The sequence below is a fragment of the Fonsecaea pedrosoi genome, assembly GCF_000835455.1.
Source record: "Fonsecaea pedrosoi CBS 271.37 unplaced genomic scaffold supercont1.2, whole genome shotgun sequence".
NCBI classification, from domain to species: domain Eukaryota; kingdom Fungi; phylum Ascomycota; class Eurotiomycetes; order Chaetothyriales; family Herpotrichiellaceae; genus Fonsecaea; species Fonsecaea pedrosoi.
Genome location: NW_013550614.1, coordinates 1,653,683 through 1,668,892, shown reverse-complemented (window position 1 = coordinate 1,668,892; position 15,210 = coordinate 1,653,683). Strand labels below are relative to the sequence as shown.

The 15,210-nt window shown below is 54.2% G+C and overlaps 6 protein-coding genes across 6 annotated transcripts in view; 2 read left to right on the top strand and 4 right to left on the bottom strand.

Annotated features, from left to right (window-relative positions):
- Z517_02567 (uncharacterized protein) overlaps positions 1–1,806 on the bottom strand; it is a gene marked incomplete at both ends in the record, with an annotated part of 2,501 nt that extends 695 nt beyond the window's left edge. Inside the window, 5 exons of the mRNA XM_013431676.1 lie at positions 266–433; positions 556–699; positions 811–1,068; positions 1,138–1,341; positions 1,401–1,806. Coding sequence (XP_013287130.1) covers positions 266–433; positions 556–699; positions 811–1,068; positions 1,138–1,341; positions 1,401–1,806 — 1,180 coding nt within the window. The remainder of the gene's footprint in view (positions 1–265; positions 434–555; positions 700–810; positions 1,069–1,137; positions 1,342–1,400) is intronic.
- A 1,225-nt stretch (positions 1,807–3,031) lies between these two features.
- Z517_02566 (uncharacterized protein) lies at positions 3,032–5,445 on the top strand (the record flags this gene model as incomplete). The annotated part of the gene is made up of 2 exons (XM_013431675.1): positions 3,032–4,551; positions 4,704–5,445. 2 exons carry the CDS (start codon positions 3,032–3,034, stop codon positions 5,443–5,445), a joined length of 2,262 nt encoding a protein of 753 aa, XP_013287129.1.
- A 699-nt stretch (positions 5,446–6,144) lies between these two features.
- Z517_02565 (uncharacterized protein) lies at positions 6,145–7,328 on the bottom strand (the record flags this gene model as incomplete). The annotated part of the gene is made up of 2 exons (XM_013431674.1): positions 6,145–6,815; positions 6,869–7,328. The coding sequence occupies 2 exons, from the start codon at positions 7,326–7,328 to the stop codon at positions 6,145–6,147; spliced, it is 1,131 nt and encodes a 376-aa protein (XP_013287128.1).
- A 1,332-nt stretch (positions 7,329–8,660) lies between these two features.
- On the bottom strand, positions 8,661–10,499 carry Z517_02564 (uncharacterized protein; the record flags this gene model as incomplete). The annotated part of the gene is made up of 1 exon (XM_013431673.1): positions 8,661–10,499. One exon carries the CDS (start codon positions 10,497–10,499, stop codon positions 8,661–8,663), a length of 1,839 nt encoding a protein of 612 aa, XP_013287127.1.
- Positions 10,500–12,063: 1,564 nt separating this feature from the next.
- On the top strand, positions 12,064–12,753 carry Z517_02563 (polyubiquitin; the record flags this gene model as incomplete). The annotated part of the gene is made up of 1 exon (XM_013431672.1): positions 12,064–12,753. One exon carries the CDS (start codon positions 12,064–12,066, stop codon positions 12,751–12,753), a length of 690 nt encoding a protein of 229 aa, XP_013287126.1.
- Positions 12,754–13,405: 652 nt separating this feature from the next.
- On the bottom strand, positions 13,406–15,151 carry Z517_02562 (uncharacterized protein; the record flags this gene model as incomplete). The annotated part of the gene is made up of 2 exons (XM_013431671.1): positions 13,406–15,094; positions 15,149–15,151. 2 exons carry the CDS (start codon positions 15,149–15,151, stop codon positions 13,406–13,408), a joined length of 1,692 nt encoding a protein of 563 aa, XP_013287125.1.
- Positions 15,152–15,210: the final 59 nt, after the last annotated feature.

Sequence of the window (15,210 nt, the reverse complement as noted above, 5' to 3'; positions counted from 1 at the left end):
TCCCCCCCCCCCCCCCTTTCCCCCAGCCGTGCACCACAGTCTTACCATGGGCTCACAAAAGGGCCGCCTTACCGACCACCACGCTGGGATGCCGGCAGAAGCCTTACGGCCCCGCTCCGATCAGATCAGGGCACCACCCGTTCGTCGCACCACCGACTTCTATTATTGCTGGCTGCGCCGGCCGGGGAGGCGGGTTCCATGCATGGAAGGTGAGGAGAAAGTGGGACAAGAAAAAGAGGAAAGAGAAAAAAAAGGAATCACTCACAGCAATACACATAGCCCACCACATCGATGCCACCTCCATAGAAGCTGATGAAGCAGAAGGAGAAGAACACCCCCATGGACAGCCCCGCCTTGTTGGTGGTACCAGCATACTCGGCTATCATGGCGGTTTCCAGGCACACCGACAGCATGCATCCGGTGAGGCCGGCGACTATATTTTAAGCGACCGCCGCCCTTTTTAGCCCTTTTGCCATTCCGATGGGTCACACAACAGAAGAGGAGGGGATCTCCTCCCCCCCCCTCCGAAGGAAGGATGAGAGTTGGAACACTTACGCAGAAGTGGTTTTCGTCCTACTCTGTCCAAGAGCAGCGCCCCAATGAAGTTGGAAATGGTCGCGACGGTGACATAGGCTGCTCCCAAAATCAGGGGCACTCCGCCGGTGAGTCCGAGATTCTGGTACAGGGATACAATGTATACTGACAAACCCCATCCCACCCAGCATAAGAGTCAGTGCAAGCTGAGACTTGACGCAGTGTAGCCTTGTTTTTGCTTGTTTTCTCAAAAGCCGGGCTCTAGGAAAAGCTTACCGTAGATGACCTGGGCACCCGTCGATTGTGCGGCATACTGGATGAAGAAACCCATCCAGAAGCGCTTCCGGTAGGTCTTGTTTGTGAACATGCCGCGCCATCCCCACTGCTTCCACGCGGCCGCGTCTACTCGCACCTGCTCGGTCATTTGGTAGAATTCCTCGCGCGCATATTGGAGGCCTGCTTCGTCCTCGGCTGCGCCACCGTGCAGCCGCCTGACGATATTCCAGGCCTCCTCGCGTCGGTCTCGGGTGAGCACTGTTCGGACCAATGTGAGCGTTTGGGGGGCCAGGTAGGCCATTTGTGCCCCAAAAAATGGTGACTTACGCCAACGAGGGGATTCCGGGATCCAGGGACCGCACATGGCCAACGCAAGGGGTGGTATGATGGACAAGGCAATGGGGAATCGCCACTGGAAGGAAAGGTTCGACGAGTAATACGTCCCAGCGCCCACCCAGCCGGCAATGGCGTATCCCAAGACAATCCAGGTGCCGTGTTGACCGACGAGAAAGCCTCGCGCGTTGGGAGGTGCTGGATGGACCACGTTAGCAGCAACACCCCACTGAATCTGGTTGCGAAGGGACATATACAGATTTCAGATTGCATAATGGGGATCAAGACCACCATCATGCCGATCCCGTACCCCGAAATGAAGCGCGAAACCAGGAACATGGCCATATTGACCGAGCCCGTCTCGAGGGCACCGCCCACGACGTTGACGGCCGACCCCAAATACATGGTCTCCTTTCTGCCGCGAGCTTCGCACATCCAACCCACATGCAGCGCCCCAAACAGTGCTCCTGCACAATATAGGCCATTGATGGTGCCGGTGATGGCGTTGGTGTAGTCCGAGTTGGCTTTGAGGTTGAAGTATTGGATGAAGCCGGGCTGTCCTATGGTGTTTGAGATGACGGAGAAGCCGTACCCAAAGGTAAGACTGCCCAAGGTCAGGACCAGGATGATGCGTAGGTTGTAGAAGGTGTATGTCCTAGCCATCTTGTTACAAGTACTGATAGCAAAAGAAGGAGATGGCGAGATGGGTTCATGAATGCTGCTTCTGGGGGGGACTTGTGGGGTCTCCACGCATTGATATATACATTGTTTCCATCTCCATACTGGGGGTTCTTCGCTAACATGCGACCACGATATTGTCGTGGAGAGACCTTGACAAGTCAAAGGTCTGACTACCACTAGGCCTTAGCCTATACCAGGCTTACTCGGTTATCCAGCCCAGATGATGGCCATTTCACCCGGCCTTGTGGCGACGCAATGGTAGACGGTGTTTTTGGTGCAGGGCTTCCTATTCCAGCTGGGTCTTTACGTATTGTTTTATTTTTTGTAAGGTACAGGATGGCTTTTTGTCACCTTATTGCGGGGGTGGACAGGGAGATGGTCTGCAAGTAACGAGGTACCAGATGTCGCCTCTTTCGCATTGCAGGGCGTGAGACGGTCGTGATGTCTTCCAGGGATTCATTGGAGAGAACAAGCACCGACCCTTGTCTGCCACCCCTGCATTGTTGGCGTCGTTGGCACCGTCGATCCTTCTCTCCATCACATTTCTCCAACTCTCACCTCGAAGGATCATTGCCGATATAATGCCATATGGCCAGGTCCCGAGGGGTGGAAACACGGCATGGTCTCTAGCGCTGTCAATGCGCATACGCACGATCGGTGCGAGTCGGGATCGCTGGGGATTATCCTAAACCAGAAGACCAGGTGAGTCGTTCTTCTGCAAGATCCATCCTTGCATCCAGAGACAAGGTGGAGGATGAACCGAGGGCGGACAATGGCCACAAAAAGAGGGGGAAAGGGTGGGTGTCTTCTTGTGTCCCCCTCTACGGCCACAATGGACGAGAAGAATGTCTAGGGACGGACCTTTCTCCTTTGACATATCGAAGGGGTATGCTCTATACTACACAGGCTTTGGTGGCTCTATTGAGATGCTCTCAAAAGGCACATCCCACCATCTCCTCACCGACATCAGGCGGTATGAATACCAGTAGCCTGACGGTCATCTCGGCCTCGATTCCGCCCCTTGGTCTTACCCCGACCTTTTCGTCTCGCCCACAATCACTATTCATAAGGAACAGCCCGTCTGGCCATTTCCCGGGACCATAGCCTATGACTGACGGACCCCCCCTTCTCACCCTCCTCCCAACCGCCCTTTCGCCTTTGGGGAGTTGCCGAGAAAAAAAAAAAAGACACAATGGCTCCACCCATAATGGACCAGCCGCATCAGACCTCTTCGACGCAGCGAGGGCGTCCTCGACAGCGCTCGGCCGTCGCTTGTACCTGGTGCCATGCCAGACGCGTCAAATGCAATGCCGCGGCCAAGGGGACGCCATGTTCCAACTGCGAGGCCGGTGGACGCCACTGCATGCTCATCGAGAGCAAAAGGGGCAAGAAGCGGAAAGTGTCGACTTCTCCTTCGGCCACTCAACGCGACCTGTCTAGTATTGCCCAGGCCTCGCCTACAGAGACAACCCCGGGCCATGGTAACGTCTACGATCCCCTCAAGGGTGTGAGGAACCTGCCCAAGAATCCCCAGGAGAGCCACAATGCTCGGACGGGGTCGACTTCAACGGGTGTCCCCGACAAACCTGATCTGGCACAAGACTCTCAGGAGACTCTGTATGCTCAGGTGCTTGACAAGGCGACCGACACCGGGATGCTGCAGCCGGATGTCAAAGAAGGCGTTGTCCATGTCATGTACATGGGGGAGACGTTCAACTTGACGCACCTGTTGCGCCAGACGAACCCCGACTCTGCGCGGTCTACACGAAAGAGACACTACGTGGTCCGGTTCAATCCCAAGAACCGGACGGCCGACCCTGTAGAAGAGCAGGAGGAAGAGGAGGACAATGTGCTTACGTCGTTTCTCCAGCATCAAGGCTGCTTCCGCCTGCCGTCCGTCCATACTTGCCACCAGCTGTTTCAGACCTATTTTGAATATGTCCATCCTCACTACCCCATCCTTGACCGCGAAGATTTTGCTGCGCAATACACTGATCTCCAGAACCCAGCGTCGTACCTCCTGCTCCAGAGCGTCCTGTTCATGGCCTCGGGACACTGCGAGCTGTCGGTCCTGCTCGAGGCCGGGTTCGAATCGAGATACCACGCGCGAAAGACCTTCTTCCAGCGCGCAAAGGCCCTGTACGACAACGACCACGAACCCAACAAGGTGACGGTCGTCCAGGCCGTGTTTCTGATCAGTTTCTGGTGGAACGGGCCCACGGATCAGAAGGACACGTGGCACTGGCTGGGCGTCGCCATCAGCCTCGCGCTGACGCTGGGCATGCACCGATCGACGCAACTCTCCGACATGAAACCCAAGGATCGGTGCCTGTGGAAGAAGATCTGGTGGTCACTCTTCGCCGAGGACAAGCACGCGGCGACCGCGCTGGGCCGCCCGGTCCACATCCGCCGGAGAGACTGTGACGTCGAACCACTCGAGATTGGCGATTTCGACGACGAACCGCGCGTCGCGAGAGCAGACATCTTCGGCCGCCCCGAACGGGTCGACGGGCTCTATGTCATCGCGTTGGTCGAGCTTTCCATGATCGCAGAGAGCATCGTCGAGAGCTCCTTTACCGCCTTCAACGCCACCACCTCGGACAATGCCGACATGTTTCAATCGTGCTCTCAGGCACTGGAGCAGTGGCGGTCGGGACTTCCGCTTGAACTGCGCATCGAATACACCAGCAACTGCCTGTGGACGAGCATGCTGCACATTGCACACAGGTAGGTATCTAGATATATTTCTTCCCCTCTCGCGCGGATATGATAGGACAGGAAAGGGAGTACTTGTCTTCCTAATCTCGTTAAATCTTTGTGTATCTGTTGACTAACCATTTTCTCCCGCGTGGGTGCGGGTGTTTGGTGTGTGAGAATAGTTGGTTCGAGATCGTCACGCACCGGTCCATCTCGCCGCAGAACCTGTCGCCGCCGTCGATGAAGACGGCGCACTGCCTGGCCATGGACGCCGCGAACCGCATGGTCCGCATCGTCGAGGAACTGCTCTCGCAGTCGCACATCCTGCACTGCCCGATCCACATTGTCCCCGCGCTCTTCGCCGCCATGGGCATGCAGGCCGTCGACATCTGCTCGGGCCAGTCGATCCTCGAGCAGCTCGGCGTGGTCAAGGTGCGTCTCGCCATGATCGCCCTGCGCGAGCTGCAGAGCACCTGGCCCGTCAGCGGCTGGATCTTCCGCCTCTTTGCAAAGATTGTCCGCCGCATCCGCCACGGCGACGAGCTCCTCCCCCACGAACCTGTCAATGCTTCGCCTCCCGTGCTGACGAAGATGAAGATGAATAGCCAAGATGTCGCTGCTGACAAGGGCGACCGTCCCGTCCCGCAGAGCCAGGTCGTCATTGACCAGCAGCACCAAGAGCAGCAGCACCAACAACAATCAATATTTACCGGCAAGGCTCAGTACGGACAAGGACAAGGACAGGACCCAAGCCTCACACCGACGACGACAACGACAGCAGCGTACACCATATCGACCACCCACCCCGCCGGACGGTATCTCTTTGCCGAGACATCCAGCCTGGCCATGCCCGTGAGCTATCCAGCAGACTGGGGAACCATCCTCGACGACGGAGCCTGGGCTGATTTGGAGTATGAGTTTTGAAAATTCAAGGGCAATAAAACACCCGGGGGATCGTGAGGGCCAAACACGCACAAAATAATATAGGTAGCCTTGGAGGACGTCTGTAGTACCTATACGATACAAAGGGACCCATACCTGAGGTAAGACCTGATGGTTATTGTGTCAGAATGGACACCAGAAGACACACACTCATACTCACATGAGAGCCAATCCCGGCACCATGGGCGGGAGTTTCAACCCGTGTCTATTCCTTGATTCCCCAATCCATCCATTCTCTTCCCCTCTTTAGCCTTGTGCAGCTGTATAGCACAGCATTGTTCAAACAAACCGAAACGCCGGCTGCCTAAACCCTGGCAAGGAACCCAAGAAACGCAACTTTTCGCTTGTCCCGTACAGCGCCCAGCGTCCACTAAATGCCCCCATCGATGGTAACCCGCACATAAATGGTGACCTAGTTGTAAATCCCAACAGCAACGTCTTTGTAAAACACGTATTGGCTTTTTGTATCCTGCACTCCTGCACAAACAAAATCGATCATAACCCTAGGTCTCCCAGGTCGACACGGTTGAACGAATCCCGCGTTCAGCATGAAATAATCTCGTCCGTCTCGAGAAGCGTCTGGCTCTGGACGTGATCGATAGGGAATTTCGATATCGCCAACTGATGCCGAGGGTTTAGCGAGAGATACTCAGTTCATTGCTGACCTGGCTCAATTCGCCCTCAGTCTTTACGCAACGGAAGTATGGTAGCCCCGTTGGACTTGGGCTCGGTCTCGACCTTCCCCGTCACGACTCCTTCCAACTTGGCGGTGATTTTGGCAAAGAGTGGTTCCAGCTTCAAGTTCCAGAAGTGGCTGGCCACACCGACACAGACAGCCATGATGACAGTCGCCAGGGCACGCCGAAAACTTCCTGGCAACGGATAACGCTCCATCTGAAACTCTTCGCCATTTGGGCCGTGGTCGGTCACTAGCTGTTTCGCTTGGCCAAGGTGCAATGCCCACGCGAAGACGGTCCTCAAGAACATGCCGTGGATGAGGTAGATTGCAAAGCTGACTTTTCCGAGCCACAGAAGAGGTGGACGGCTCAACATCCAACGGGCGTGAGGGGAGATGAGAATACCAAAAACAAGAAGAATTCCGCCCAGAGAGCCGTACATCCGTTCAAGAGCGCTTGTCGCTTCCGAGGGGAAATATTGTGTGGCGAAATCGCGGAGCCATGCCGACCAGGCTGCAGCTTCAGCAAAAGAACTAGGGTACGACATGAAGACCAGAGAAACCAAAATGACAGGTGGTGAAATGTAAGGCGAGTAAGGAGCCAATCTCTTAGGTATATCCGAGAGGCTGAGTTCGCTCAGGGCGATACCCAGAAAGCAGCAGAGACCTGTCCAGGCTGCTGAGGATTAGCTTGTGCCTCATATGGAGCACTACTGGCCGGCAACTTACGATCACCAATCAACTGACTCCAGTTCAGAGACCAATACGCAAGGAAAAGCAAGGTGGCTGTGCGCCAGGTAGGAGTCATGGTCACCACCAGCGATAAAGCGCTGATAATCATAATGCTCCCTTGGAGCAGGTATATCAGAGCCCATTGCGGTTGATCATATTCATTTTCGTCGCCGTAAATCCAAGTCGCCCACAGAGCCCCGAGGAGGTCCAGGACTGCTTGCGGCCAGGTAGGGCTGGGTTCGGGAGTGTTGGTGTACAACCAGTATGCATCGCTCTGTTCAGATATGGAATACAGGTCCAAATTGCAAAGAAACCACGAGATGATGGTGGCAATGGTCGCCGGAAGGACAAGCCGAAAAACGCGACTGAACGACGACGAGGCTAGTTTCCGCAAGGCCTTATCGACTTGGTCTGTTCTGGCAAGCTGAATGGGCTTCAGTGCATTGACGAAACCCATGAGGATGAAAAATATGGCCACCCATGAATGCCCACTGGCCACAAGGCGAAATATCGGTCGTTGGAATAGGTATGGACTGTCGCTGAAAGGGGCACAACATGGCGGAACCAGTGCTCTCGCATAACATATCACAACATGGGAGGAAACCACAAATACTGCTGCAATGCCTCGTAGACCCTAGCTCTCATGTGTCAATGACCATTTGTTGCTGTATTGAATTTTATCGAACGCCACCTACATCGGCCCAGCCGGTATCTTTCATGGCACGCTCTTGAACATCGTGAGGAAGCCTAAAAGAGGCCAACTGCTGAAGAGCCCGACTTGCTCTGTCCACCATAACGCTGATGATGATGATGAACTATGTGGAACATGGCAAAGGGACGAGAATTGCAGATGTGCGTTGTTCTTTTGCAGAAAGGCGCGCTAGAAAAGGTGCTGGTTCAGCCTCAGGCACCTTGGACGTGGGTTGTTTGACCCTAGAGTGGATGACAGGGCTGATTCAGGGTGTCTGTGGGCATCGACTGGTCGGATCGCCGTGTCCCTGTCCCGTGCCGCGCCAGGCGAAGGGGGCGAGGTGGTGCAAGGCCCGCAAGATGGTGGAGGTGGTGATGGAGGCGTTGGCGCAGATGGTGTTTGGGCTGTTCGCTTAGTCAGAAACTGCGCGTCTGGAGCATCTGTGCGCGGTACCAGACAGCCAACTGATGCGGTATCTGTCTCTTCTTATCTGTTTCAACTTGATCCATTCCTCTCCTCATCAATACGCTGTGTGTCATTGTTGTCACCGTCCCATGCCTGTAGACCTCGTCGTGACTCCCCTTGACCGCTCACGCACCCCTCGACGCGTCATCACTTCTCCTGCGTGATGAGCAACGATCAGCGCCACTTCTCTCTTGGGATTGGGAACTTGAAACACAGAAGTAAAAGACCCTTGCAGAGGGCAAGGCCACGCACGCCCCACGTGTACGAGGCATCGAATACATGGAGCAGGTGCATGGACAGAGCACACATGCCCCATTACAATAATAAGGGGGGAAAGTCAGACATAAATTTGTGGTACAGACACTGTCGAGTTTCCAGGTTGGTAAATTCGAGGGGTATGGCATCACTTGTGCCACCCTGCATAGAGCCATCAACAACCTCTCAAGTGTTACAGTAAGAGTTCGCCATTCCCAGCACAATGGATCAGCAATCATTGTTTCCCTGGATCTTTGCAGGTAGCACGAAATCAATGGACACAACGCTAAACAGAAAATCAACATCTCCAAAGCACCACCCAGTTCCTTACAGAATCGGGGACCGTGCCTTTTGACTTTCAAACGCCCCTTACATCCATTACGTGAATATCGCCTTTTCAAACGCGGCCACATCTCCCCCCGCGACTCTGACCGCCTTCAGTGCCGCCTCACTTAGCTTCTTTCTCTTTTCCCTCGCTTCCTGTTCTCTTCGTGCCCTAGTCTTGGAACTTCCACTAGGTGCTACGTCGCTCAGCAACTTTGCAGAATCCTTGGGCGTGAAGTTCACAAAATCAATCACCGCCCCTCCGCCGGTAGGCGTCTTGGGAGCTTTTGGCGTCCGAGGAGGTCGAGATGACGATCTCGTCCGTGGCGTTGGAAGTGGATCTTGTGTGGCACTGCCCTTGATGGGCCCTGACTTGTGGATCGATTTCCGTCGGCTGTGGCTGTAGTCGGTGACGCTGCGGGTTGGCGATCGCGCAGGGTTGCGTCGGGGACTGACGTTTGTTGGTGACACTGACGGCGACGGTGATCGGGATGGTGACTGTCGTTGTTTTCGAGGTGTGGTGAAAGGAGAGAGGTCGGGAAAGAGGTGGGATTGAGGCGGTGGCAGAGGTGGATAAGAATACATTGGACTGGGTACCATGGTTGCAGGAGGATAAGGCAAGGCAACACCAATAGGGGCAGGCGCTGGTGCAAGATAGGCCTGTGGCTCGTAGAGCACGGCTTGGCTCATCTGTTCCAGCTCCGGATAGTGGATTCCGAGTCCTGTCAGCGAGTTATCATTCGGCTGGTGCAGAATCGGACGAGGCACCCGCTTCGGAGTGGGAGCAGCCAATGCAGGGTAAGACTCTTCTGGTGCCAGTGTCGGTAGCGGAGGATGAGCAGTCATTGCGGGCGGTGAAAAGACAGCCTTTGAGTGCATGCTGAGGTTTGTATTCGAGGTATGCGTTCTAACCCCCTGCGAATGGGTTGAGCTACCCGATGATGGCAGGCTTGTGCTGGTTGGTGATGGCATTGAGTTTTGCCCCTGCATGCCATGTTGGTCGTGCAGAAAGAACGTGTCAGATCCATAAGCCTGCTGGTCGAGTTGTGGCCTTTCATACTCTGGGCTGAGCAGCGCTGGATCAATGGCATTGGCTTCTGCAGGGCCTAGACCTCTGTACTCATCAAAATATCCATAGCCTTGGCTGGTAACGACGTGATTCTGGTTCATTATAGCTGCATTCATGTCGCGGGCGGGGCGACCCTGTTCGCTCTGCTTGTTTACGGCGGGGCGTGGCTGCAATGGACGTTCATAAGGCATGCGCAGGTGGAAGTTCTGAAAGTCTTGTTGCCAATTGCTGGTATCGCCATGACCGGCGCGCGGCGATATTGGGAGTTGTGCATACATCGGGCTGGGTGACAAGGTGGTTTCGCGAGAGAAGGGAGGCCGAACGTACGTGGTCGGGTCAAATGCTCCAGCAGCGGGCGAGGTGACGAATCTCTTTGTTCGGCTGGGCGATGAAAGCTCCAGCGGCGACACGGGACCTTGCGCATGGTGCAAGTTGTGGCCCATGGTGTTCATTGTTTGCATTTGTTCTGTCCGCTTTGTCTCTGCTCTGCGTGTTTTCTCCACTGCAAGCCTAGGAGGCTGTTGTCGCTGCTTCAAACACCATATGCCCTTGCGCCATGGTTGAGGAGGTGAATGCTCGACCTTCGCCGCTGAAGCATCAAGAGTCGGGAGCTTGTATTCATCTTGGCTGAAAGCGTCGGCGAAAAGAGCTTCGAATTGGTCGGGATGAGCCTTGTTTTCCTCATCGCTGCCGTCCAATCTGTACATCTCCTCGTTGAAGAAGTCGTCAAAGGAATTGCCTTCATCGGGGATATTTGGAAAAAGCATCTTGAAGGGTTTTTCTTCTGCTTGGATCAAGCAGTCAGGAGAGCTTGTAAGAGACATTGGCAATCTTGGTAGACATTGTGAACGCTCGAGTTTTGTCAAAGGAGTGACAGGCATGAGAGAAAGATGTACACCACACAAGGAAAGTAAACAACATTTTCTGAGCACCCGGGAAACCCAGTGGCGAGGCTAGATTTGTGAGGAATGCTGCCAAAGTGGAATTCGTTGTATCCTGTGATCCGAGCGCTGACGGGATGAAGTCACCTGGAGAGAAGAGGTTGTAGAGGATCTCGACTTCTTTCAGGAAAGCAGTACTTGTGTTTTAAGCCAGCTTTTGACGATATAAACATAGTGATCGATACAAAAAATGTCCAGCTATTCGCTTGTGACAAGCATTGTGGTGCTGCATATAGAATCTGGACCTCCTGGCTTTTGGTAGGTTCTTGAAGCCCCCAATATCTCAAACCATATGCCATTCATTCTTCTCAGATCTTCGCTCACCGTTCTCAAGAGTACCGACATCGTACATCTGCGGGCTGCTAGAAATATGTATTACCAGATGGATCCAAAACCAATGCTGAAGGAATATCGCACTCTTAACCATGGCCATGACATTCTTGACTTCTTACATCCAAAGAAAGCCCGGAAAGAAGCCAAGGAATTCAAGTCGGGCAGGAGCATTATGTTCGGTCGCTATGGATATCACGCCATATTGCACGAGTGCAGTAGTTGGTGGTGGCAGTGGTGGCAGTGGCGGCAACAACTGCGCTGAGTCATAACTTTGATGGAGGCCACCAGCAGGGCGTCCGTTGGCGTCGGCCACCAACGTCATTGGGGGCCTTCAGGCTGATTTTGTGGGGGAGGCAAACAACACGAGGCCGACTGAGGACCGACTGAGGTGCAACCGTGGATTTATCAGCAAACCAGAATCTGTCAAGGCTGGAAGAGAAAACATCGGAAGGCGAGTCCTTGGGAAAACTCTGGCTGACCCCCTTGGTCCGGAACCCGGTAGATTGCGCAAGAGATCGAGCAATGAGCAACAGAGCGTGGGTGATAAGAGGGTGGGAGGAGATAACCGCCTCCGGTGTCTGGGCTCCCTAGCCGTGGCAATTGCTCACGCGGACAACGAAAATTGAGATTGAACCAAGAGGGGAAGCCTGCAGCAACGCGGGAGGACGCGGGCGTGGTCGAGAGTCAAGAGATTGAGTTTGATACCGGCTAAGATGCTGTCCTCCTTTCACCTGGGCGACGGCTGTTTGGTGAAATGAATCATGCCTGCGCTTCTAGTGCAGGTGAGAGGCTTCGGTTGCCTTCTGGGGGTTGCTAGCGTCCCTAGCCACCCTCCTTCTCCTCCTTCTATTGGCCCGGCCACCGCGGTCCACCTTCCCCCACCTGTCCATTGCCACTCTGTCACTGCCTGCGCTCCCACGCCTGCCGCCTTCCCAACTTACTCCTACTACTTAAGCCGCTCCTCTCTCCTCTCCTCCTCATCTTCCCTTCTTTATTACCACTCACACCAAACTCTCCCAACTTCACCCTTTTCAAAGGATCAACTCCCTTGCGCGATCTTTCATCATCTCATCAACATACAACATCATCCGCTTCATCCTTCACCCCCGCAATCATGCAGATCTTCGTCAAGACACTTACTGGCAAGACCATCACTCTTGAGGTCGAGTCCAGCGACACCATCGACAATGTCAAATCCAAGATTCAGGACAAGGAGGGTATTCCTCCGGATCAGCAACGTCTCATTTTCGCCGGCAAACAACTTGAAGATGGCCGTACCTTGAGCGACTACAACATCCAGAAGGAGTCTACTCTTCACTTGGTCCTTCGTCTCCGCGGAGGCATGCAGATATTCGTTAAGACACTTACTGGCAAGACGATCACGCTCGAGGTTGAATCGAGTGATACCATCGACAACGTCAAGAGCAAGATCCAAGACAAGGAAGGCATCCCTCCGGACCAACAACGTCTGATCTTTGCTGGCAAGCAATTGGAGGACGGCCGTACCCTCTCTGACTACAACATCCAGAAGGAATCAACCCTCCATCTCGTCCTCCGGCTTCGCGGAGGTATGCAAATATTTGTCAAGACACTTACTGGCAAGACGATTACACTGGAAGTGGAAAGCTCAGACACAATCGACAACGTCAAGTCCAAGATTCAAGACAAGGAGGGTATTCCGCCCGACCAACAGCGACTGATCTTTGCGGGCAAGCAGTTGGAGGACGGACGAACACTGTCGGACTACAACATTCAGAAGGAGAGCACTCTGCACTTGGTGCTGAGGCTGCGTGGAGGTCAGTAAGCGATAATGGCAATTCGGAATCGATGAATCATGCGGCGTTGTGGCTTTCTAAGGTGGAAATGCCTTTGGGTTCTATGACATAACAGCGGACAACATACAGATAGTCCTCGGGAATCAAATATTGCAGTTGTCGTAAATGCTAACTGCAAGCTGGTTTTTTGTCAACAAATATTTCTTCTCATAATTAGATCGCGCGTGCCTGTGACAACCTTGAGATTGATGGCGATGTTGTTCATCCCTCAAAAGGTTGGTCATATGTGGCTGGTATCACTTGAACGTGGTGGAAAGAGCACTACCACTCATGTCAGATAGTAGGATGAAACGAAACTTGACTTGCCAACCCTATGTGACATGGTATTGATGTCTCACAACATGATTGTTATGTGACTCGAGTCCTGAACTGGGATGTGAGATTGCAATGAAGGGGCGGTGGAACTCATGAGCCATGAACTCTGGGTGCCATCCACCCATCCGCTTCGCTTCGTAATTATGTTAATCGGTCAAAACGAGTGTAAGAAGTGATTCGATGCCATCAGGCTTCCTTCTTCCTGTGTTTCACCAAGTAGATTCCCTATTTCTTTCTTTCTTGCTTCCTTTACCCCCTTCCTTCCATCCATCCATCCACCTACCCATTCATCCATGTCTGGACCTTTCACCATGTACCAATAGGTTCCAACATTGGGCCAATGATATGAGGCACGGCCGGGTCATCGTGGTCCTGGTGGTGCATAAACGACGCAGAGTACCAGAGGACCTGGTCCTGCTGTGCGACGTCTTGGCCCGGGGTGTTCATGATCTTCTGGAAGTTGGCTTGGGTGCATTGGAGCGGGCCGAGGGGCCAATCTCCGTCGATGCGAGTGCAGCCGTCATCGACCGGGGCGTCGGCCTTGACGAGCCACAGGTCGCCGACGCCGTAGCCGGTCGTGTCGCCCGCGTCGCCCTCCTTCCTGTCGGTCTTGCCTGGCGTCAGCCTGTAGCCCCGGTTCGAGGCCGTGTTGACAATCTCCCAGTGTCGGTTGGTTTCCTTCTTCATGTTGCCCGTGTACTTTTGCGCGATGCAGTGGGCGCCGTCGCACTGACGGACCTCGTTGTTCTTGGACGTTTCAATGTCAAAGTCGAAGCGCCAGTACGCGTGGTGATGATGCTTGACGCACACGCAGTGACGATTCTGTTGCAGCACCCCGCCGAATCCCCACCGCGGCGCGATCTTGCCGTTGGCACCCAGAGTCCATTGAGAGACATATCGGTACCAGTCCGCCCACAGTTGCGACCTGATGACAACCCGGTCGTCGTAGACGTCGAACGAGACACCCCGAAAGCCCTCGTTGTCGGGTCTGCCGTCGATGAACGTGGAGGACCTGCCTCCCGTGCACTCGCGGAATCCGGGCACCCCGGGAGCATCGGCACCAGGACAGTCAAACGGAAACTCTCTATCCACCCAGTCTCGGAATGTAGGCCCGCAACCCGGAGACTTCTCCAGATAGTTGACGTTGAGAATCGGTAAATGTGCCTTCTTCAGCACCATTTTGTTCTTGTACCGTACGTTGTTCAATTCCACGCCAGAGCCAAGGCTCCCGGACGACGCTCCAGGTCTGACCACTTCCAAATCCCAAAGGACATTGTTGTGGAGGTCGGTGATTGTCACGTGTGCCGTCCCGACCTGCCGACCTGACGCTATGACAGCCTCGTTCTCCGGTGTTCCTGAACAGCTTGGCAGTGCCTGGATGAGCTGGACTGGCGTCGCGGTCCGTGTGTACATGTTGACGTGGAACGAGCGCAGTGTATCGTTGCTACCGTTGCCTGCTTGGATGTGAAGGATTCGAGACGTTGACCCATCAGAATTCGATTCATGTATGAGGGGTGGCATTCTGCTGAAGACGGTCGCGTTGGGGCCGAACCCGGCGATTGAGGCTGCGTCGAGCAGTTCATCTTGGTTTGGAAGTGGCTGATCGTTCGTTATGTCAAGAGACGCAGCCGATAGAGGTCCAAGGGCGTCGTCGACATTCACGTAGACCGTCCTGCCATGTGCGTAATCTGCCACAACGGCTCGAAAGCTGTTGCGTTCATTCTTCTCGTTGGGTTCACGCAGATTGTCAACGTGGAGGAGCCTATGGGTTGTTCCGTTGAGGGCCCCGTTACCCTGCCCCGTCAAAGCATCACGGACTTGGCCAGAATCCAGGACTCTTGACACTGCAGTCTCAAGAGCGTTGCGATGCACCTGTGTTGTTGGAGTGCGGATGAATAGTTTCAAGGAGTGGGTGGTGGTGGAAGCCAACACCGATTGCTCCTCCCAAGCAAAGGCAAGGCTGAGAAGAGCCAATGCGGAGAGAAAGATATGATTCTGCAACCGTCAGTAAGTCTCTAGATGGTATTGCTTGACGCCCTGAAACTTTACCATGTTGAAAAATTGCTGATCATATGGTCTTGTCACCCGAGCCTTGGATGGGGGATGGCATC